Genomic DNA, 24,461 nt, shown 5'->3' on the forward strand with positions numbered 1-24,461 from the left:
ATATATATATATATATATATATATATATATATATATATATATATATATAAATATAAATAAATTTAAGTCTTATTCTACACCATATCGACAAAAATTAATAATTTTTTTAAAGGAGATTCCACAAGTTGTCCAGTTGTTACGTTTTTCCACAAAATTAACTGAAAAATATTTTAAATGAAAAATTAAATGGTCTACAAAAAAATTCTTGTTATTTTCTCTATCTGCAACATTAACCATCGCTGCTCGTTGCTTAGTATTGGTTTTTTTAAGTGAAATTATTATCTACAATATTTATATTGATATTCAAATTTTCACACGCGAAATTCGAAGAAAGTAATTTAAAAAAATTCAGATAAAATAAACACATATTAAGTAATAATAGATTTGTTATAAAAATAAACATTTTCGCATTCCAGAATCTTAACTCATACTTGGTATAGATTCTTTACATTGTTTCTTACCTCTGCTTTTTTTTATCATAGAAGCTCCTCGCCATTACGTTTCTTATAAACTGCGTTCATATTTTAAATGGAAAACTATTTAAGAACCGTAATAATCATAGGAAATACGAAACAAGAAAAAGGTCGTTCTCTTAAGCGGAAAGTGTTACTTTTAAGTAACTGGCTGTGTTACTTAAGACACAGCCATTTCTTAGAATAAGAAACGTACTATGCCAAGTTTAATAATAAGAATTAGAAATGAACTGGTTTACCATTAGTTTCTTCACTGACCCAAATACACTATTACATAACAACATGCCGAACGCATTGAAATTCAATAGATATTAAATGTAGTAGCACATACGGGATTAGTTGACAACAGGGATTAGTGTATGAAGGACATCATTACTCTTAAAGAAAGCCGAAAAAATACTGCTAAAAACTAAACCTATATTAAATTTAATAAAAAACTAAAACCTAATTAATGTCTAAAATAAATTATTCTCTTAATTTTTTTTTGAAATCGGATACTATAATTTCTGCCGAATCTTGCTATTCGGCAGAATTCAAAATTTCAGATTTCAAAATTTGAAATTTTGAAATCATATTTTAAAGAGCTAGTTGTCAATTTTTTTTTAGAATACAAATGTATTCTGATGTTATTTTACAGAAATATCATTTGTCTGAACTAAAAGATAATAGCGATCTAAAAACTCAAATGGTCGCAATTTTGAAATTTGAAAACATTACTACAACACCATATTTGTATATTTGGTAGAAAATAACGGATTAGACATATAGGTTACATCGAATTTTAGAGAATAAATTTTATCGGTTCTTCACACAGTGTCTCACGAAAAAACGGAGCAACTTTCAGGACACATTCTACTGGTGAAAATAATGAAAAACGTTCATATAAATATAGATCTGGAAACGTTTTGTTTTCAATAAAAAACTGATTATTGAAAGTTATTTATTTTTTATTGGATGTATTTAGGTTAATTTTCTCAGAATAAGATTCTATACAAGTTTTGTTACTAAATATTTCGCATTTATTAGTCATTTAACAAAGCTGTCGTACTACAAATCTAAAAAATACTTTGTTTTTCGACACCAAATTTCGTGTATTACGTCGAATATCTTAAAAACTACTAGAGTTACAGTTCTTAGTCACCGCGTAGGTCTAGTGGTGAACGCGATTTGAATACTAGTCGTGGATATCGGTGTTCTTTGGTGGTTGGGTTTTAATTAACCATACATCTCAAGAATGGTCGAACTGACACTGTACAAGACTACACTTCATTTACACTTATGTATATCATCCTCATTCATCCTCTGAAGTAATATCTGAACGGTAATTCCCGGAGGTTAAACGAGAAAAAGAAGAGTTACAGTTCTGGGATCTGTTTTATCTTATTTTCCAGCTAAAATTACATAAGAAATCACCAATTTTATTCCTTAATTTTGGTTCCAAAAATTACAGTAGATGTTCTTTTTATTAGAATAAGTGAATTCCAGGCAAAATCTTTCACTAAGTGTAACTCGTAAACAAAACGTTTCCAGACCTATCTATATCTCAAATTTTTTCATTATTTTCACCAGTAGAACAGGACCTGAAAGTTTCTCCATGGGAAAAAAAGAAACTTATAGAAATATAATCAGTAAGAGGAAAAGTTAGGATAAGATATTTAAATCATCATATTTGAGAGTTTTTTTACCCTGACAATTTCAATATTATATTGTTATTTGAAATTATTATTGTCAATTTTTATTTTTTGTTTGTTCGAAATATTATTTAGTTTTACGGTATAAGATTTAGAAAATAAGTAGGCATGCTTATAGATACACAGAATTTCAATTTAGTTTCAATAATTTAATAATCTAAAGAAACGAATGTTTAATAATAATTTAAAAGACCATACGTTCAAACCCTTCTTAAACGAGTTCGAATATTGTAAACCATTGTAAAAACACCCCTTAACCCACGCAACTGTTATTATTTCACCAATAGGACAGTGAAAATTCAGTAGGGCGTGACGAAAACCACATCAACCCCTTACTTATTGTCAGTTTAAATGAAATAGATCACCCAACCCTACGTCATTTTATTGCCTTTTAAAGGGTGGAGCTCAAAACGAAAGTTTAACAGTAGTTTCTGCTTCTTCGACTCTTTTATAAAAGGAAGTATTCCTTAACTGTCAAATATTTTTTTCTTATTTATCGACTTTGGTAATCCTTCTCCCTTGAGTTCAAAGTAGTACTTCTATAAGTGATGAATAAAAAAAGTTTTAAACTTGCAAGAATTTTAACTTTTGTTTGGCTTTATCCACAATTAGGAAATTTGATCTAATTGTCTAATAGAGTTAGATTTAAAAAAGTTATAAACTTTTGAAAAAAAATAAAAAATAAATAAGGAGAGAGAAAGATATATTGGAAGGGTTATATATTGAAGGTGGAATTATAAAATCTTTCCTCATGGTAAGATAAATAATATTACTCGTACTTCATCAGTAAAAAAAATTTCGTAAAGAAAAAAATAATAAGTTTCCCTCATACCAAAAAGTTTTATTTTTGTAAACGTTTCTAAGTCACAATTATTTCTTTTATTAAGTCAACATGATTGGGTAAGAAAAAAGGGTTCTCAAGACCAATATTTTGTATTTTTTTACTTTTTATAATCTACAAAGGTGCAAGTAAATTTTTCAAGATATCTCAAATAAAAAATTTTTTAAATGAAAAATTCAATTTAAAAACAAAGAAATATTTATTGTAAAGTTTACTGAAAGTAAACAAGAAAATTTTAAAATCTTTTTCAAAGAAAAAAAAATCAATCTATAACTTCATATCCATTTAAATTTTAAAACTACAATAATCAGTAGATACAGAAGAATTAGTAAAAAATAAAAAATAATATAGAGTTATTCAGAAGGAAAGGGAAATAATTTTGAAACTGATTCTAGAGTTTAAAATAACCGGGCTGGCCTAGTGGTTAAATCGACATCGCAAATCAGTTGATCTCGAAGTCGAGAGTTCTAAGGTTCAAATCCTAGTAAACGGATTTGAATATTAGATCGTGAATACCGGTTGTATTTGGTGGTTGGGTTTCAATTAACCAAACGTCTAAGGAATGGTCGAACTGAGATTGTACAAGGCTACTCTTCATTTACATTCATACATATCATCCTCATTCATCCTCTACCCTTATGGTGGTTCTGGAGGCTAAACAGAAAAAGAAAGTGAGAGAGCTTGAAATAAGGATAAAAGTTCATAAAAACGAAAACGCTTCGTTATCGAGTTATCGAAAATTTTTACCGGATTTCAGTTTACCAGGTGAAATAAGGTCATACTGAAATTTTTAGGGCGTTATAAAAGGGGTAAATTTATGCTTTTTGATCTGAAAAATAGAATAAAACAGCTCCTATAACTGTATCACCCTATTTTTCACGATATCCAACATAAATAGGAAAATTCGATGATGAAAAACACGCTTTTTAGATTTAAAATGCAATAACTTTTTTATAACTAATTGCTTTGTAAAGTGACTAATAAAACCGTAAATTTTATTATTAAAATTTGTAGAGGATTTAATAATGAGAAAGTTCATGTAATAAAGTCTATGAAAAAACCTCACTTTTATTATTTACTAGTAAAAATTTAAACAAAAAACTGAACAATTATTTTTGTTTTTTGAGAGTAAAAATATGTTGCGAGTACAGTGTTTTGACATAATAATAAAACAAATATGTACTAAAAGTTAAATAGAAGTTGTTGAACGTATATATTGCAACACAAGAATATTGTTGGATAAGGGAAAAGTCTGAAGAAATTTATATTAATCAGGGAGTACACCAAGGCTGTAGTTTATCTCCTACACCTTTTAATATATATATTGATGATACTGTAAGGAGGTGAAAATTGATGGTTAGTGGAGGACTGAGGCTGATGGTATATTTTAAAATACAATACTATTTGCTGACGATCAAATTGTAATTCGCCGGCCTCCGTGGCGCGAATGGTAGCGTCTCGGCCTTTCATCCGGAGGTCCCGGGTTCAAATCACGGTCAGGCATGGCATTTTTCACGCGCAACAAATCATTCATCTCTTCCTCTGAAGCAATGCCTAACGGTGGTCCAGGAAGTTAAAGAAAAAAAAAATTGTAATTCACCAAGAATGGTACAAACTTCAGAGGTCTGCTTAAAAACTGTAAAAGGGTTGTTCGGAGTGTAGTATGAAGCTCTCAATACATAAGATAAAAACTATGGCTTTCTGAGAAAATATCCAGGTCATTCCAAAATAGTTCTAAATAATAAGATAATAGAACAGGTTTCTCAATTCTGTTATAATGGATGTGACATAAGTTATGACTCTGATCAAGATAATGATCAGAATTGAGAAAGTTACAGTCAATTTGTGGAACAATCCGACAACGCTAACTAACAAAACAGGGAAACAGACCCGATTAAAATTTTATAAAACGATGGCTGTACCTCTTTATTCTATGGTTCGGAGACGTGGGTTCCTAGTAGAAGGTATTTAAACAAAATTCAAATGTGGGAAATGAATTTTCTGAGAACGGTGTAGGAGTGTTCAAGACTAGATAAAATCTTGAATGAAGATATCAGGAAGGAATTAAGTATTTTTAAATTATAAAGCAGGGTATTAAATAATAAGGAAAGATGGTTGGTGCATTTAGAAAAAATGCCGAATGGAAGAATACTAAGGAGATATGGGAATATAAACCAGCGGAACAAAGAGATCTTGGGGGACCAAGAACAAGTTGTGATTCAAAATTGCGAATAGGATATATTCCTTGAAACCGGAACAGGCAATTAGACTGTACCATGAAAGAAGAAGAAGAAGTTAACTAAAAAAGTTTTAACTAAGGTAATGTAAATCAAAAGTTTAAAGTTACCTTAAAAAAAGTTTAAACGACTTAAACTTCTAACTGTCATCTTCGTTAAAAACAGTCTAAACTATTGAAAATTACAACTAAGATTCAAGTTAATTTTATGCTTTCTATTGCAGTAGTCTAAAACGATTTTCTAACGATTTTTTTTCTCGAAAATAGTCGTCTTTTTTAAACATTATTAGAAGTACAAATCTTTTAGTGTTTATTTTAAATTAATTATATATTTTATATCATTTGATTAATTTTTTTTTACATACCAATTCATCAGTGTTCACTGATGATGATTATTTAACCATATAAATGCCCGTCTGGTGTTAGAGCGTAAGTAATTAATTTAGAAACCGGTTTTTCAGCATTTAGTGTATTATAATTTTAAGATAATTTTTAGTCGTTTCTTAGTACTAAATTAATGTGGTATAACGATATACAATCCGATATAATTCAAACAGTAGAAATTAATACATATTCTGGCATTCTATAGTGGTTTAACTTACGCTCGATAGTTAGTTATTTTTATATTGTTTCTCCGTATGCATATTTTCGTATTTTAAATAAGAATAAGAAATTGTAGATTTTTTCAACTAAGTAGCATGATATGTAGGCCTAATAATATTTTTAATTAAAATCTCAAATCTGTAAAAATGGTTTTTAAATTAGGTGTTTTTAAACGGCGCTAAATTAAGAATTAATAATATTACACTATGCCAAAAAAGGACTGTAATGTATTTAAGGTGTATATATGTATGTTTTTTCCATGTAGCAACTCAACGGCTGAACCGATTTAGATGTATGACCCGTGTAGGAATCCTTACGTTACCGGGAATGCTGCAGAGGCGTCCGCAGCTAGGTCCTCTGGGCGGGTTGCCCTAGCGGGCGGTGTCTCGGAATCGGATTATTAGGTGTCCGTAATTGATTACCTCGTATAAAAATTTTTTTTTTTGAATAATGAAAATTGATATAACGAAAGTTAAATTAGAAATGTAACTCTAGAATTTGATACTAACGAATCGGGATTTTCCGCTAGTGATCGGTTCATTCCGGTGTTAAGTTAAGAGGGACGAACACATACACAGACACACATACAAACGTTTTTTAGTAGGGTAGGATATAAATATTTAAAAATCACATGATTTTTTGACTCGATCATATAAGCATGTTCTTTATTCTTGCCCTAAATTGTTGGTGCTGCTTCTTCTTATTTATTACTGTTATTATTTATTGTTTAACAACATTTAAGAAAAAATCATATCATTTTTTGATGGGCAGTATGTTCGATAATATAAACATGATCGGTGCAAATGTTATACACAAAATTTAGTAAATTAATAAATTATAAAAGGCTGTTTAATAATTTGTCACCCGCAAGCATAACGCACTCAGAATGCGCCCATCTGAAATCAAATGCTAATTTCAAAAACATGCCCGGAGAGTTCCGATTTCGACGTTTAGATGGCGAACTCATACTTGCAGCTATCCGCTACCGAGTTATCCCCAAAAGTGTTTATACGAAGTTCTGCGTTCGAGTTCTGGAACATTTAGTATTTCTAAATAAAAAAAATTACTTGTTTTGTGAAATAATAATTTATCGTGGAAACTGAAAAAAAGCTCGCCGGATGGAGAATAGTTGGAAAAAAGTTAGAGTTAGAAAAGAGTTAAAGTTAATCTACTCGCGAAACGAGCGATTAAAAACTTTTAAAAAAACGTGTACGATAAACTATATACAAATGTTTCACCCGCACCCTCTTTAATTATTCTACGTATTATCCTACATTAAAGAACAAATTTTTTTTTTTGGTAGTCCGTTTTTTTTTGTTTAATATATTTATCACTTGCTTTTAATTTTACGCCAATATAAAGTCGAATTTTTTTTTCTTTAAAATGTATTTCTGAAGTTATTTTTCATTAAATGAGAGACGTTATCAGGTAAGGGAATTTTTTTTACTTCTTGACTTATAGTTATTGATTAATCCTACACTTAAGAATCAGGAGTTTTTATATATTATTCAAATTTTTACCGTTCCAATTTATCAAATGGATTTTTTCTGTGATTTTTTTCCTAAAATAAGCATAATAATACATGTGAAGGGAAATTTGTATCCAATTAATTTTTGTTCAAATAATCCAAAATATATTTACCAGCGACAATTTTTATTAAGGTTTTTATCATATGTTTAATAATTATTAGCAAATCAGTAAATAAAATTTATTATTATTTCTCATTTGATAGAAAATAAATAAGTAAAACTGAAAATAAATAGATCCAGTAATAATTTTTTATTCTTTTAGTGAAGGAAAAATTGAATTTTATGATTTATTAAAATGGTTGAAAACTTAATCAACTCGTTTTGCGATATTTTAAAAAATTCCAGTCATATCTCGCAATAAAAATAAAATATATTTTAACACTAAATACTTTGGCACATAAATAAGTTAAACTTTAATAAACATGTAAAACCAGCCTATAAATAAATTTAAAAAAAATTTAAATAAAAAAAAGTTTGATATTTTATTTACTAAACTTTACAATTATTTATGTTATTACAGAGCAGTGCACGAGTACCATCATCATCACCATCACAATATGGCTGCCCAGTACGGAAGTTTACTACTGCCACCACCAGGACGACTCCCTCACCAATATCACCATGCAAAACCACCACCGGACTGGAATCGTCCTCAACAGCACGCGTTAGATCCAGGATCGTCATACGCATCATACCCGACAATGCCTGGTGAGTAATCTAAGTCAAATTAATTTTAACAATTTTTATCGAATATCTATCGTCCACGTATTAAAATTAGGTCAATAAAAGATGTCGTATTCAAGGAAAGTGAACATATTTATTTATAGGAATGGATTTTACATATCAAAACCAACAGAAAATTTTTACATGAATATAACTGAAAAAACTTCGTTTTTATAATAATTGACGAAAATTTTCGCCCTGCTTTCTAAAAAAAAGTTAAAGAGAAAAATCTGTGGAGAAATTAATGGTTTTATAAGATATTCCACTACAAAACCTTTAAGTCCCAGAATTTTTCCCAAAAAAATTAATAAAGTACAAAAAATTTGAATTGAGAAACACACTTTATTTTGATTTACAGCAAATTCATTTTGTTAAATTAAGAATAAACAAATAAAACTTTCTAACAAAATTTGTTGGGAATTATGAAAAGTGCTGACAGCAAACTTGTAATGTTTCCCTGACATTGGTTATTTATTGTAATATAATGAAAAAATAATTATACATGAAAAAGGTTACTTATGATTTCTTTTTTACGGGAGAGGTGTTGAACTATAATGAAATTTTATTGTAATATCGTCGTTATTAAGAGTTTATTACAACATTAAAAGTTAATAAAACCAAAAACATTCTGCTAAATTTTAAAAAAATCGACATTTTTGAACTTTGATCCAACCTCGTGGAGGTTGGAGTCGTGGAGGTGGAATTTTGGGGAAATATTTATATAAATAATAAAATGGTAAGATAAGCAAGCGCGCACGTACTGAGCTTAATATAAAGTGGAGTTACGTTTTGTAAATTTTGAGAAACTTGACCCAAAACTATCTGCTCCCCTGGAGATATTGACCCCAAAATTTTACCAACGAATTGTCTGGAGATATTGACCCCAAAATTTTACAAACGAATTGTCTCATATACTTGAGTCTCTGTGCAAAATTCCATCAATATCGGTTTATTCAGCCAAACGTTATTAAGCTTAAAACACCCTAATACACGTATATAATATATACGAATATTACCCCTTTTTTATTTACTTTTCAGGGTTCCTGGATCATGAAACGTCGAGAAATTAAAAAAAATATCCCATACCCCATTTTTTGACGTATAATACTTCCTTCTTGCAGGGTAGCTTTAGAACTATGATGCCAAGAAAATTAAAATTGATGTATATACGTACATATAATGAATCAAAAATAAATTCAAATTTCTTAAATATGAATTTTAATTAAAAACAAAACATATTTCATCAGATTTTTACACATTAAATATCATACACAACCATAAATTTATCCCCATTTATTATTGCTCCAAGAACTTATTTTTAGCTTACTAATCAGGATGAGTTTTTTTTTTATTAATTGTAACTATTTAATAATTACAGGTTAATTAAACCAAATTCTATACAAAAAATAAATTATTTAAAATTTAAAAAATCATAGTTGTTAATAATCGATTAAAATCTTGTTCAGAGCTGGCATGTTTTTAAATATGATAAATCTACGCCTGATGAAGTTTCGTACCCTTCTTAATTAATTTTTATATATTTTTTATTTTTTGTTCTTTATTAAACATCCCAGGATCAACAGGCATCCGCCGTAAGGCGCTACATCAGCTGCTCCCGAGTATCGTAGCAGTAGACTGCCCACTCAGTGTCTAAGTTCCGCACGGGAACCGCCCTTTGGGACCTCTCCTGGATCGTAAGAGCATCCCGACCTCCTCTTCTGGATGGCCGAGATGTACCTCCCCAGGAGAGCTACCCTTCCTGGCCCTAACCTAACCGGGATCCGGGCATGCGTTGAACACACCCGTCTCCCACCGCGCGCTCATCCCTCATATCATGAGGGTCCTTAATGCATCATCGGAAGCGCCCTGACCCAGCCTTTCTTGCGTGTGGTTATGCCAAGACATCCTCAGCAGAAGGGCTACCTCCCTGGCCCTACACGTAGCTACGCTTCGACCCTAGGCGTCAGTATTTTTTGCGCCTTGTATATATATTTTTTTTACATTAACGTTAACACTTCATTTATTGCTCCTTGCTGTTGCTGACAAAGCAAGCTAGCGCCCCAACTCGTTAAGCACCTGTCCTCCTGTTCGCAATAGGAGGTACTGCGAGGGTTGCGCCCAGCACCTGCTGGAAGGCGTTTGGGTCCACTGGCGAATTTATAACACACAATATACACGAAAATACAGAATATTATACATTTACAACAGAATACAACTAAACACTTAAGACAACAATACTATTTAATTTTCCACGATACAAACAAGATCCACATATATGTGATTGAATTCTTAAGACTAACAATGACAATTTTAATTTTACACCCTCTTCTTAGTATTGCTCCTTGAGCTCTTTGTTGAGGTGAGAAAGCGCTCCAGGCCTTAAACATCTGTACACCGTGAGCTATTAACAACTTTACTCCTATTACAGGGGTTGGGTCCTGCACCCACAAGAGGCATCCTAGACCTTTGGTATTTGAATATTACTTGTTTTACAAAATTCACTAATTATATTTTATTCTTGCTGCAAAATTAACTAACCTTACCCCTATTTTTGGGGCTGCACCCAGCGCCGCAAGAGGTATCCAAGGTCTCTTGACAGTTTAACATCACACATTTATACAAAATCCACAATTATATTACACTTTTACAACGAAATTCAATTAATACTTAATTAACAATGACAATTTTCCATAATTTCATTAACTAAATGTACCCCTGTTATGGAGCCTGCTTCCAGCGCCTATAAGAATGCATCCGAGGCCTCTGGCAAATTAAAATTACGAAATATACAAAATCTACGAATAATCCTTATGGCTAATCATGACTATGACACAATTTTACACTATATTCTACGCCCGCTTCTTTTATTCCTGAGACGTCCGCCGTGAATACTGCTGGCTAGCGGTTTTCACCCCAATCCCTGCTTTCTTTCTCCTTTGTTTTTAATATACTGGCAACCATCCTGCCCACCGATTCTCACTCAATCTTCCCACGGAGTATACAGGCGATGGTATCCTCTGGCGTAAGCCGCTTCAACCTGAACCTCCTCCTGACTATATCCCATCTGAAAGTTTCGTATCCGGAAGCTTGTAGATCAACGCGTAAGACTAAAAAAATTCAGCTAAATTTTATTTTAAATATGAATTTAAAATAATATATCCATTTAAATAAAAATAATATAAATATAAAAATAAAAAATATCCATTTAAATATAAAAATAAAAAACATAAAAATAGAATTATATTAATTTGAAGTGGATTAAACCGTTTATTTAATTAATCAGAAGTTAAGTATAATACGAGTAACAAAACTAACTTCTATTACGATTTTTTACCGACTTTTCTAAGAAAAGTAATGTATTACTTTCGGTCGCATGGTTATTATAGGAGGTGAAAATGAGTTTACTTTGCGTTTTGAGGTATGAGGAGTACGCGAATACCATTCACTTACATTAGAGCTTCCTTATATATTTATAGGCCTTTGTATAAAATTTTGTGGCTCAAACATTTCCAAAACTATTAAATCAATCTTAATGAAATTTATATATATTGTATTAGTGTATTTGGAGTTGTGCACTTGAAAGTTTTATGAAGATTGGTCAAGTCGTTCTTGAGTTACGTTCTATTTAATTTCGAAAATATTTGAGCGAGTTAAGTTAGAAGCGTGGTTTGTTATGATATCCAAGGTGGAACGTTGATGTTTCTTTACCGGTGGTATCTATTGTTAGCAATATTAAATTAAATTAAAAAAAGAAAAAAAAAATTAAAACCAAATTAAATTAATGAAAAGTCGATCTTCTTGCGTAGAACTACGAAAGATTTTTTTTTTAATTTAATTTTCTTAAGAAATAAAAAGGTTTATTCCGTATAAGGAAGTAAGAGTACTTTATTTTTATTTATTTATTTGTTTTTTTTTTTTTTTTTTTTTGAAATGAAATGTTCGATTAATAGTTCTAAGAAATAATATACCTGAAAACACAAGTTGCATTAAAAAAAAGAAGTAAGGTAGGCCTCTACATTAAGAAGCGGTTATAGAGTTTACAGGAAATGTTGTTGTTGTTGTTTTAACTGTTGCTATAGCAACTGGTCGTTTAGCATCAAAGAAAAATAAGATAAAGTCTATTTTTATTTCCATAGTAAAATATTAAGGTACAGTTGTATCATTTTGATATAAGCATTTACCCATTTACAAAGCTGGCTGAGATGTTTAAACTTTCCGGTATTTGAATGGAGTTGTTAAGTCCAATAATATCAAACTAATAAAAATTTATAAATGCATATTTATCAAAAATAAAAAGAAAAGAATACAGACTTTTATTTTATATTTTTTGAAAAGATATAGTCATTGTAATCTAAAATTTTACAAAAAATGAGAAAACTAAAAGTGGAATAATTTTATTTTTTAATATTAAAATATATTTTTTTTTTTTGTAACAGAATTAAATTATTATAACCGTAATTTAATGAAATAAAAATCGTGGTTCGCTTGATGTTTTAAGTATTATAACCAATCACGCTTTTAGCTTTCCCCGCCCAGATTTTTTCGACATTAAATTGATCAGAACTCAAGAACGATTCAACCAAACTTAATCAAATTTTCACATGCACAACTTCAGGTTCAATACTACAACACATATAAATTTAAAATAAATTGATATAGTAGTTTTGGAAAATTTCGAGCCACAAAATTTAACTTTTGTGCCCCAACTCTCATCATGCGATCGAATACTGTCCTTTTCTTCAAAAAGTTGATAAAAAACAAATAAGAAAAAAAGACAATGACGCTGATGAACTTTCCATATTTCAATTGACCTAAGACGTCACCCCAGCCCACTCAGTCATTTGAAACTTCAACTCCAAATTTTAATAGCATCAATAGTTCCTACATAGAAATCACTATATCACGTTTGAAGATTTTTAGTCTAGCAATCCTAGAATAGAATTGCTAGACTAAAAATCTTCAAATTGAATAACTAACATAAATGTATTTTTACACATATGAGTTCAGGTGTTCATGTATCAAATTTACTCCTATTTTTTCACATTTATCTACATTTCAAGGCCACCATGAGTTTGAAAAATCAAAAAAAGGTGATATTTGCTCAATTAAATTATATTTTCTCCTACTTATAATTATATATATATATATTTTTTTTTTCTATCCTTTCGAAAATCATATTCGTCTGCACTATACAAATTATATTAATCCGATCACCCTAAGTACATAACAATAAAATAAAATAGAATGACACCTACTTTATTCCATAATTCAATCACGAGCGCTTTCGCGAGTCCCTCGCATTATCAGTTGCTCTATATATTTTTCAAATCATTCTTACCAAATTACATATTAAATTGAAATTAAAAATTCTATACTGTACATAAGATTTAAAATTTAAACTTGTTAAAAGATCCTTTATCAAATTAAAATCAAAACAGAACTTAAAACTAAAAATGTTTAAATTCAAAAAAAATCTTTTAAAAATTAAAATTAAAAATTGCATATATTATGACTTTAATTGCATTATTTTAACTTTTTAATTTTATTTTATTAAATGACTTCATATTTTTTTTTAATATATATGCAATTTTTAATTTTAATTTTTTTTAAATTGTTGAATTTTATCATATTTAGTTTTAATTTCTGTTTTCATTTTAATTTGGTAAAGAATCTTTTAACAATTCTAAATTTTATATCTTATGTATAGTATGGGATTTTTAATTTCAATTTAATGTGTAATTTGGTACGAATGATTTAAAACATTATATAGAGCAACTGATGATGCGAGGGACTTGCAAAAGCGCTTCTGCTTGAATTTTGGAATAAGGTAGTTGTCATTCTATTTTATTTTATGTTATTATTCTGTACATTGGTTGATCGGATAAATATGAATAATTAATCATTATTCATATATAACAAAATAGCTTCCTATAAATTCAATATTTTAACTTCTCTGACCTTTTTTTTCGATTAGGCCTCTAGGAACCACGCACACAAAGTCAAACAGCATTATTCTTTTTGTTTATTCTCTCATTATGTTACTTTTTTCTAGTTTTCTTTCTTCAGTCTTTTGGCTTTCTTTGGGAGTCTACTGTTTATTTTATAATTTTTTTAGTATAAGTTTATGTTTAATTTTTTAATGTCTTTATCGACTTCTGGAGAACCATGCGAGTTTAGTTTTTGCTGCTTTAAATCTATCAAAGACCTTTTTTTTTTCGTAGATGTTTGTGGTTCCATTCTGTAAAAGTGGCCGTAAAATTGTAACCTTTTTCTTATTGTCTTGTAGATTTTATCTATGTTTCTGTAAATTTCGTTTTCACTTTTGTGTTTGTGGATTCCGTTTTTAAAGTTCGTGAAAAATTCAGTAGTTGTGAAAAATTTTGAGCCACTAAATTTAATTTTTGTGGCCCAACTCACACCATGCGATCGAAAATGACACCGTCCTTTTCTACAAAAGGTAAGTAAAAAATAATCTAAAAAAGACAATGATACTGCTAAACTTTCCACATTGCATTTGAACTTTATTCTCTGAATTTATAATGTATGTTTAAACATAATTAACACGAGGTACGTATTAAAAATTAAAAAACACGACTACCAAAGAAAACATTGCTCTTTAATATAGGATAATTAAAGAACGTGCGGGTGACAATTTTGTATGTGTTATTTGTATATAGTATATTTTATTTTCAAACTTTTTAAATTTATTTTCAAATCTTTTACATCTCTTACATGATCGAACATACTGCCCGTCAAAAATCATATGATCTTTTAAACATATATATAAGCCTATGACACTCCTGGTAACATAAGGATTCCAACGTGGCGGTCATAAATCTAAATCGGTTTAGCCGTTGAGCTGCTACGGTAGAACAAACATAAATAGTTACCCTTAATACATTACACTCCTTTTTGAAAGTCGTGTAAAATTGCCTTAAATGACAATAATTTGGGAGATTATTTTTATTTATTTTATAAAAAAATAAATTACTTACGCTCTACATCTTCAGTGAAGGAAATAAATAAATACTTTATTCAGATCAAAGCATAATTATAAATTATTTAAAGAATAGTTAAGTGTTCTACTACACGGATAAACAAGGAATTTCCCCAGTATTTGCCTGAATGGTTCAAGGAAAACTTAAACTGAATTAAAAGATACAGAGTTAATGAATTTATAGGAGAATATTAATTATTATTATTATTAATACTAATAAATATAAAGGAAATAATTATGTAAAAAAGAAGTAGAACAATTATTATAGGAAAAAATATTTAAAAAACTCTGAACAATATAAATAAATTAACAGTTTTGATAGCTTCAATTAAATAATACTTGGGTACATTAATTAATATTTAAGTACACTTAAAAAACGGATACAAAAAAATCAGGTTTATCTAATTATTTATATTTAAAAATTGCATTTCTATAAAAATAAATGTTTCTAATAAAACATATAGAAACACTTATTACTATGTCAGATCACCGTTATCAATAACGGATTTTAGATTTAACATATAAAAAATTTAACAAACAGCTTTTTAAAATATATATATATATATATATATATATACTACCTAGCCGACAGGACTCATTTCGCTCGCCCTTCCCATCTATCCAGGAGGTTCCATCCTCTGAATCACCACTGTGTTCGTTAACTTAACGGTTGTGAGAATAAAAGTAATAAATAACAATTAAAGCCTGAAAAGCTGTCTTTTCTCCAAACTTTCCCTCGTTCTTACCATTTCTTATATTAATTTTTTTCTATAGTAGTTATATTAAAGTTTTCTTTTTTTGTTTTATTTATTCTTTGTTTTATATGTTTTTTTATTTTTTCATGATTTGAGAAGGATTGTTTTTTTATTTTACATTTTGAGTTTAAAATTCTACCTTTAGTTTTTTATTTTATATATATATATTTTATTTTCAATATTTTAAGTGGTGTGTATTTTTGTATAAATATAATTATTTTTAAGCACTGATACGCTCCTGCTGTAGACGAACATATCCCTTTTGGAACCCCTTTCCATTATCCTAGAATATCCTATATCTTGGAAAGGGATCAAGATAGAGAGCTGAAAATCAAATATATATATTCACAGACTATTATTTTTACGTCGAAGAACAAAATCAAAAACGGCAGGAGGTTGTCTTTCAACAGGAAGAATTCACAACTTCAATCCTCCAAGGGTGGTAGAGCCTCGATTTATGGCTTAAAACCTTCCCCAGGATGACACGAATGTATCCTGAAAATTTTAAAGCAATCGGTGGGTTGGTTCCCGCATGACGCTGTTTCTAACGGTCAAAATCGCCACAAACTTTCACGTTTATATATTATAATAGGGATTCTTATTCAGTTTTTATCTATTCACTATTATTTAAATTTTAAGTAAACAACTAATTTGATTGATTGATAAAATAATTACTTTATCTTGAACAATATTTCATGTTTATATAACACAGCCGTTAAATCGGGAAAGCATTGATTTTGTAATAATAATAATAATAAAAAAAAATAAAATAAACAATAATAATAATATATATATATATATATATATATATATATATATATATATATATATATATATATAAATAATTACTTAAAGATATAAAATAAATGTTACATAAAGTTATTGAGCGAATTAATTACTAAAATATATAACGACTATAAGTGTAATTTATTAGGAAGTCAATACACTTCATGTGTTTAAAATAAAGCACATATATAATATAAAAAAAGAAATAAATAAATTACAGAGGAAAAAACAAGGTAGATGGTATTTTATGCAATCATACGACAAAATGCCAATTGTCGGGACGAAATTAGCGGCCATTCATTTTGGTCTGAATTCCAGGATAGGACCGATGCCGGCATCTCGTCGTTTGATTGTTGTTGCAAAAAGAGCAAATATATATATAAAAAAATATATATACAGATATATATATAAATATAAGAGCTGGAAATGTAAGAATCATGTGGCGAGCGACAGTGGCGCCGCGCCATCCGCGGCAAAAACAGACACTACCAAGAACTGCTCTCTGTCAGAAAGACAGAGCCGACTAGTAACCCGTCTTCGTTGGAATTCCTTAACCCCCACTCGATCCGGCTACTTGCTAACACAATAATCACAATGACCAGTTCCAGTGAGATGAATAGAAGGGGATCGATTAGTATCGATATATAACCTAATCGATTGATACTGATACCGGTTATGTTACTTAATAAACCTGCGTATTAACATACCTTTATTGTAATTTTTTTTTGTTTTACTTAAAACCTTAAAGAATTCCAAGCAGTCTAAACACTGATCAATCTTCCTCAAAATAATATATTTCTTTTACATAAGCGAGAAATATACATACACATAAACAAGCTAAAATAATAATAAAAGTGAAGACATATTGCTTTAAAAAGAAAATCCTTTCAACAGATATTATCTCCTTAAAGTTATTTTTAAAAAGCATACCGACATAATAGAACAAAACATATCAGTTACTTCAAAAATATCCACTATAATATTTTTCCTTCAAAACATAACCATTTTTTGTGGGGAAGGGGTTAATTAATGAATCATTTGACTGGTTTTATACTACACACTATTCCTATCTATTCTGTACAAATATATTATAAATTTAACAAATATTTCTATAACTTAAATACTTAATTATCTTTATTCATGCTTTTCTATTCTCAAATTATCATAATTTTTGTGTTATTAACTCATAACTCTATTACAAAATTAATAAAACCTGGATATATTATGGCTCTGTAGATTCTTATTTCACTATTGTTTTATGAAATTTTTATTTCGAAATATATCAGATCACCTAACTCTCAATATTCTAAGGTATCCCATTTCAAAAGCCTTTTTTTTATTTTATTTTTTTTTTATGCCAATGTTTCATTATAATTAATCTTTACAAATATTATTAAAAATTTCATTCTAATTCGAAATTATTTGAAACTTATTTTGCAGGAAAGTTTTCCTTGGTTGTGTCTATCAGCTTTTCATATATATCTTTTTTCATTTTTTGTAATTTTATTACTTAATTGACGAATTCTGTTATTTTTTATATATTATAATCTACTATCCTAACGATTACATCTTAATTATCCTTCTTCCTGAAAAATTTAACTTTTTTTTCATTTTTATTTATTTTAAAATTTAATTTCTCTTAACGATGTCATTTAATATTTTATCGAAACTTTCATTTTTAATTTCTGCCAAAATAATAATAAAAATATTTTTAAGATTTCTCTTCCATGATAGACGCTACTCCGCTCTTAAAATGTTAATTTAAATCTGCATTTTGTTTTATATAGAACAAATTTTATATTATCGTAATATCTTATCATCTTTTTCCTTATTACTTTCTGAATTAGAACTGCTTTTCTTCATGCTATATTCTTCCTTGTACTCTCTTGTTATTTTACAAATTGTAAATAACTCTATTTATACTGTATTTCATGCACGGCAATAATACTATTGATTTTTTTCTTTTCCTCGTCGGAAATTCACCCATGGAATTCACATCGATAGACTCAAGAAAACCGATATGCTGCAGTTTTTCGATCAAAATTTGGTGTGGCATGAATTAATATAATAACCCTTTCATATTAGAAGTTCTAAATTTATTGTACTAAAAACAACTGTTTTTAATTTTTTCAAATTCAAAACGTTTTTACTTCCTTGTACGAAGTAAAGGAAGTGCTGTCCATCGCGAGAAATTTTGGTTTACAGATTTCAACGGAAATATACATTTTGACCATCCCTGAATCCATTTTGACAAGTTTCGGCATGACGTATGTATCTCGCATAACTCGAAAATGGTTAGCCGTAGGATGTTTGAAATGTTGAATTTAGGACTGTTGTAACATCTAGTTGTGCACCTCCCCTTTTTATTGCAAATGACTGGAACAGAAGTATCCAAAAAGGCCCAAAATCGAAAAAAAAATGATTTTGAGAGCTTTTCAACGATTTATCATAAGTGACACTTATTTTCCTTGGTTTCAGAGTTATAGCCAAATAAAATTATAATTAATGAAATATTTGGACCTTACAAGGGGAATGCACATCGGTACAAATCCTACTTCATCTCCCTTTTTTTAACTTTTTTTTCTAATTTAAATATATTGATTTATTAATAATTAATTATTAACCTCCGATAGTAAAAAATATTTTACGATAAACAATAATTCAATAATAACAAGAAAAAAAATATATGAAAAATATCAGACGTTATAAGGAAATAAAATTTTATGTACTTTTCATTTAAAAAAAAATTGTATACGTAATTTAACAGGCGTACAAGGAAGTTATGTAGTATCCACCTTATATTTTTTATGTCTTATTTTATTTTTTATAATAAAAATTGATTTATTTTTGTTTTCATAAACTTCAGGAAATTCATGTAATAAATGAATTTCCTGAAAATTAAATTCTCTTTAAGTTTTGATAATACAATTTACACATTTACTGGTCATTTAACAAATTTATTGTACTTCAAACCTAAAAAAAAACCTGTCACATCAAAAAACTATCAAAAACACATAAAAAAAAACCTGTTTTACGTTACGCATCATGAAAACTATTGGAGATACAATTCTAGGGCCTGTTTTATACAATTTTTCACGTTAAAAAACATAAGTTTACCCCTTATATAACTCTTTCAAAATTCAGTATAACTTCATTCTACCCGGGGAACTGAAATCGGACGAAATTTTTCGCTAGTCGTAACTTGATAACAAAGCGATTTCGGATATATGTTGTACGAAATTTTTTCTTATTACTTAGTAATAGTTATTAAATTAATTCAGTTAGAGACTGATTCTCCTGAATCAGTCTCTATAATATATTTTAAAAATTCATAAATATACAATAAAAAGATTAAAAAAAGTATAACAGTTGAAAAGTTGAACGTTCTACCTGTAAGAAAATTGATAAAATATATATTAAGTGAAAGGATAATATTATAAATATAAAAGAAATATTGAATATTATAGAAAGGGGGACAACTGGCGCCCATAGAGGGCAGCACGCGACGGCTGCAACAACCAATACATAAAGTGAACTAGTGATGGCGTGACATGTAAGAACGTCGCCACCACCAGTCTTCCTAGAACGAACAGGATAACAACCCTCCCACCAACCTATAAAAATAAACTCTCCCTCACCCTTTTAAAGAACGCACTACTGTACTCATTACAACTGGTCATTGACGTCATCAAAACAATTATAATTATATTATTGTTTACAAAGAGAAATTAAATTATCTTTTATATCAAACAAACATCAAAATAATTTTCTGTTAACGTTTTACACATTTTGTTAATTATTTAAAATGAGTGAGTCAATAAAATACATGATTTTAAAAAATCATGTATTTTATTGATGTTTGAAGTGTAGTATTGCACTGACTAGTAAACAGCCAACCATCAATTAAACTATAAGATAAAACAGGTTGAAAATAATTACTACAATGGTAAAGATAAACATAGGCAATTAAACATTATTACTGTATTTAATCCATAAATAATTTACATAACAATTAATGATTGCTAGAAAATAAAATTAAAGGATTTATTTATTTCTTAATAAATTAGTCGAAAGGTCTCTTGGATATTATAATTTTTAATTTACTATAAATCAATCTAAATTAATTGCAATTTATCTTATCTACTAAAAAAAAGAATTTGACAGCTAAATTTTTAATTCTTTGGAAACTTATTCTTACTTTTAAAAACAAATATAATATAAACAAAACAATATATTTTATACGGAAGTATATTGTAGGCAAAATAAATATCTATTAATGACGTCAAACTTAGGATCGATTAAGAAACTTTAGAGCGAAACGGTACGATTTGATTTCGCGTCAAATATAATCAGTTAAGCAATTTTAAATAGAAGATCATTTAACAAGATACGTATAAATTATACATCTAACTAGTACATATAGATAACGTCTTTTTTGTTTGTTCCTGATAACCGCGAAAACTATTGAACTAATCATGACGAAATTTTAACTGCACATTACTTATGACCCTTGAATGTTGATTACAGTACAAACTCTACCAGTCTCACTACTACATAAATCATAAATAAAAAAAAAGTATTAATAACTTAGGACAGAACTTCTTTTAGTAAATATAATGTTATTTTCTATGTCAATATCGACTTCTTCAGACAGTATTTATGTGTTTCCCGTAATTTAATGTTGTTGTTTATAAAAGATCAATATGTTATTATTATTGTAATTTTCGTAAAAAATTGTTAGTTTTAACCGTAAATCAATTGATTTCAAAATCGATATTTCTCAGCTTCAGATCCTAATAAAGATTGCTTTTATTTGAATTTAAATACTAGATCGTAGATCACGATATTCTTTGATGGTTGGGCATCAATTAACCATACGTCTCAGAAATTGTCGGCCTGAGTTTGTTCAAGACTATATTTACCGGTATAGTTACATTAGACTTATGAGTCACTAATGATTTTTATTGTTGATGCGACTATAAATAAAAGTTAAAAAAAAATAGTTTTATAGTAAAATTAAAGGGAACGTCGACATATTTAATAAAGCTTTAATGTTTGAGAACTACTGAATTTCGATATCAATATCGAATTCTTCATAAAGTTATTATGTGTTTTGATAAATTTAATGTCATTGTCTAATCTGGCAGCAAACCGGCAGAACCCATCCTCACGCGAGCAAAATAGCAATCTGTAGATTTTTATATCCAACTTAAGAAGTTCCATCTGGGAAAACCATAAGAATAATCGAAATAAATTCGACTTTTAAATTGTATTAATATTTTTGTAGAGCCTAAGACGGCGAGGTTACAGATACGAACTTCTATGTCTACCAGTATTTATGATCGTACACAACATGAATCTACGCCAGACCGTTCTCAAAGACTTGAAAAATAATGTATACCTTCGGCTCAAGATTAAGTTTCACCTTTGAGAAATTAGGTCTCAAATCACGTTTTGATTATCACCCTGAAATTGTCTATCTGAATTTGAAAGATATTCATTTAAGTATCATAATAAAAATATATAACCACTTCTATGATAAAATAGAATGATGAAACTCCTGGACTTTACTGCGCTGAGGGCAAAGTAGTTTCTGAACAACTTCGTAATAATTTTCAGACAGTACAACATCCTATTTCAATTGAGATCATTTGGAGCAAAAATACAGGTCCGAAAATGCGTTTTTTCCACCAATGGATATATGCTAGATTAGAAAGAACAATGAATTTTTGTAAAACATTTCAATTACGGTTTAATGAAAGATCTTACAAAGCCCAACCATATTTAAATAATTTTGATAACAGATACTTATATCAAAATGAAAATTTTAAAGGAAGTTTGTTAGAATTAAGAAATCTATAACCACACGTCGAATTGGCTTTATAGAACACAAAATAATTTAATATTATGAAATGAGTAAATTCAAGAAATATGATTGGTTTCAAATCAGTCCTTGATTATTACTCTGAAATTGACTATCAGAATCTGAAAGATATTCAAATACATAATATGATTAAAATATGTAACCATACAAGGTCAAAAAAATGGAACGATGTAACTCCTGAACTTTGCTGTGCACGGAGCAAAGTATTTTTTGAAAAACTTCCATATCCTTCTGATTTCATAAAAAAATTATTTTGGAAACACTTCTTTTATCCAAAAATTTTATTTTTATCCGCTAAGTTACGAAAAGTGATAACTCTGAAAGCAACAGCCCAGAAATAATTACTAAAAAACTAATATTTTTAGTTTTTGAAGTTCTATATGCATATAGTGCGGGCAAATTCGCGACGGGAGTTGGTAGTTTTCTATAGAAACAAATCTACTATAGACAACTAGAACTATAGATCTACTCAGAACAGAAAGTCATTAGTTTTGGTTTGCTTGGCATTTCTCCAACCACCACCCCATTCGGTCGCCCTAAAGCATAAGACCGAGTGTCTGTGCCACAAACGGCTACTGAGCCTCGAAACAGTTTAGCGACCAGTGTCCTAACTAGCTCCTAGAGCTAACGTAAAAGCGTGAGCGGAATAAGCTTGGTACCATACATCACTTGCTTGCGTGTCTCATCGCCCACTTGTTATATATCACTAAAATGGGTAGGCGCACCCTGTCAACTGCTAAAATATATAAATGACTATAAATAATTTAATTTATTTCGTCAAAGACAGCAATTCGCTGCCACTTGCTGAATTTGCAGGTACTTGCTGAATTCCAGCAAGTACCTGTCCACCATTAAAGCGCTTGGAGCCTTAATCTGGCTGGTAGCCAGCCATATCTCTCGGTTAGCTTCCTATAGCAGCGCGGTAGGAGTCTTTTCCCTTAGGTAAACTACTGATGTCGGTTGAACAAAACAACCGCATCAAGGAACTCCCACACGGTCCGATAATGAGGCTCTCGCCACACTGACTCGCCGCTTGTGAGTGGCAAATTTTCCCTTTGACCTCTAAGTTCCAGGGTGGCCTGAGTTCTGGCACTCCCAAGAGCTGGGCAGTCAAACATTATGTGTTCGTTCGACTGGACCTCCCCATAGACGCACAGCTCATCTGCTGGCAGGTGGAATCGAAACAAATATTGGTTTAAATTTACATGGTTGGAGAGCAATCGGGCTCCCGTTGTCCTTAAAAACGGATTAGCATACAATCCAACCCAGATCCTGTATAAATTTATACAAGGACCGGACCTTCCCATAGTCGTGACGTGCCGTACTTGTTGCCATGTTTCCATCGTGAGGCCGTAAAACCAACTACTTAGAACAGTAGTATAACTATTATTAATAGGAATGAGATCCATGCAGTTAACAATGGTTATGTCTATCTAAAATGCACAATATGTTGATTTTTATCCGTATTTAATATTAAAAGGTTAAAATCGGGCTGATTAAAACTTATCGTAAAAAAATATTCTAATTTATCTCATTCAGTGTACAGGCATATGACTAAAAGATACATAATATAGCCGCACTAAACTTTAAGCTGTCTTTCTGATAAAAGCCAATGAATTTTAGTTAATTATGATAAAATGATTCGATGTTAGAAAACTACAAACAAACATTTTTTTAACTAATAAAGGAATAAAATACGTTGTAAAAATATTTAAGAAAATATATGATGACAAGTACATGCAAAAAGTTCCATTAAAATCAAATTAATCATTTCAATTCTTATTTGTAAAATAAATAAATATCCAAAAATTATACTACTTTAAAAAAAATGTTTTTAATATACAAACACAACATATTTATTTTACGAATATTTCATTAAAGTAGTCACAAGTTGTTTTAATTGAGTTTTATCTTACCAACCACTCAATGGAAAAATTTGAGTT

General features: G+C 29.3%; 1 protein-coding gene across 2 annotated transcripts in view; it reads left to right on the plus strand.

The window, feature by feature from the left end:
* Positions 1–24,461, plus strand: part of vg (transcription factor vestigial) — a 402,494-nt gene that overhangs the window by 287,648 nt on the left and 90,385 nt on the right. For both annotated transcript variants that reach the window (XM_075376853.1, XM_075376854.1), the window contains exon 5: positions 7,894–8,081. In XM_075376853.1, coding sequence (XP_075232968.1) covers positions 7,894–8,081 — 188 coding nt within the window. The remainder of the gene's footprint in view (positions 1–7,893; positions 8,082–24,461) is intronic.

This window comes from Lycorma delicatula, chromosome 10 (genome assembly GCF_047948215.1).
Source record: "Lycorma delicatula isolate Av1 chromosome 10, ASM4794821v1, whole genome shotgun sequence".
NCBI lineage: Eukaryota > Metazoa > Arthropoda > Insecta > Hemiptera > Fulgoridae > Lycorma > Lycorma delicatula.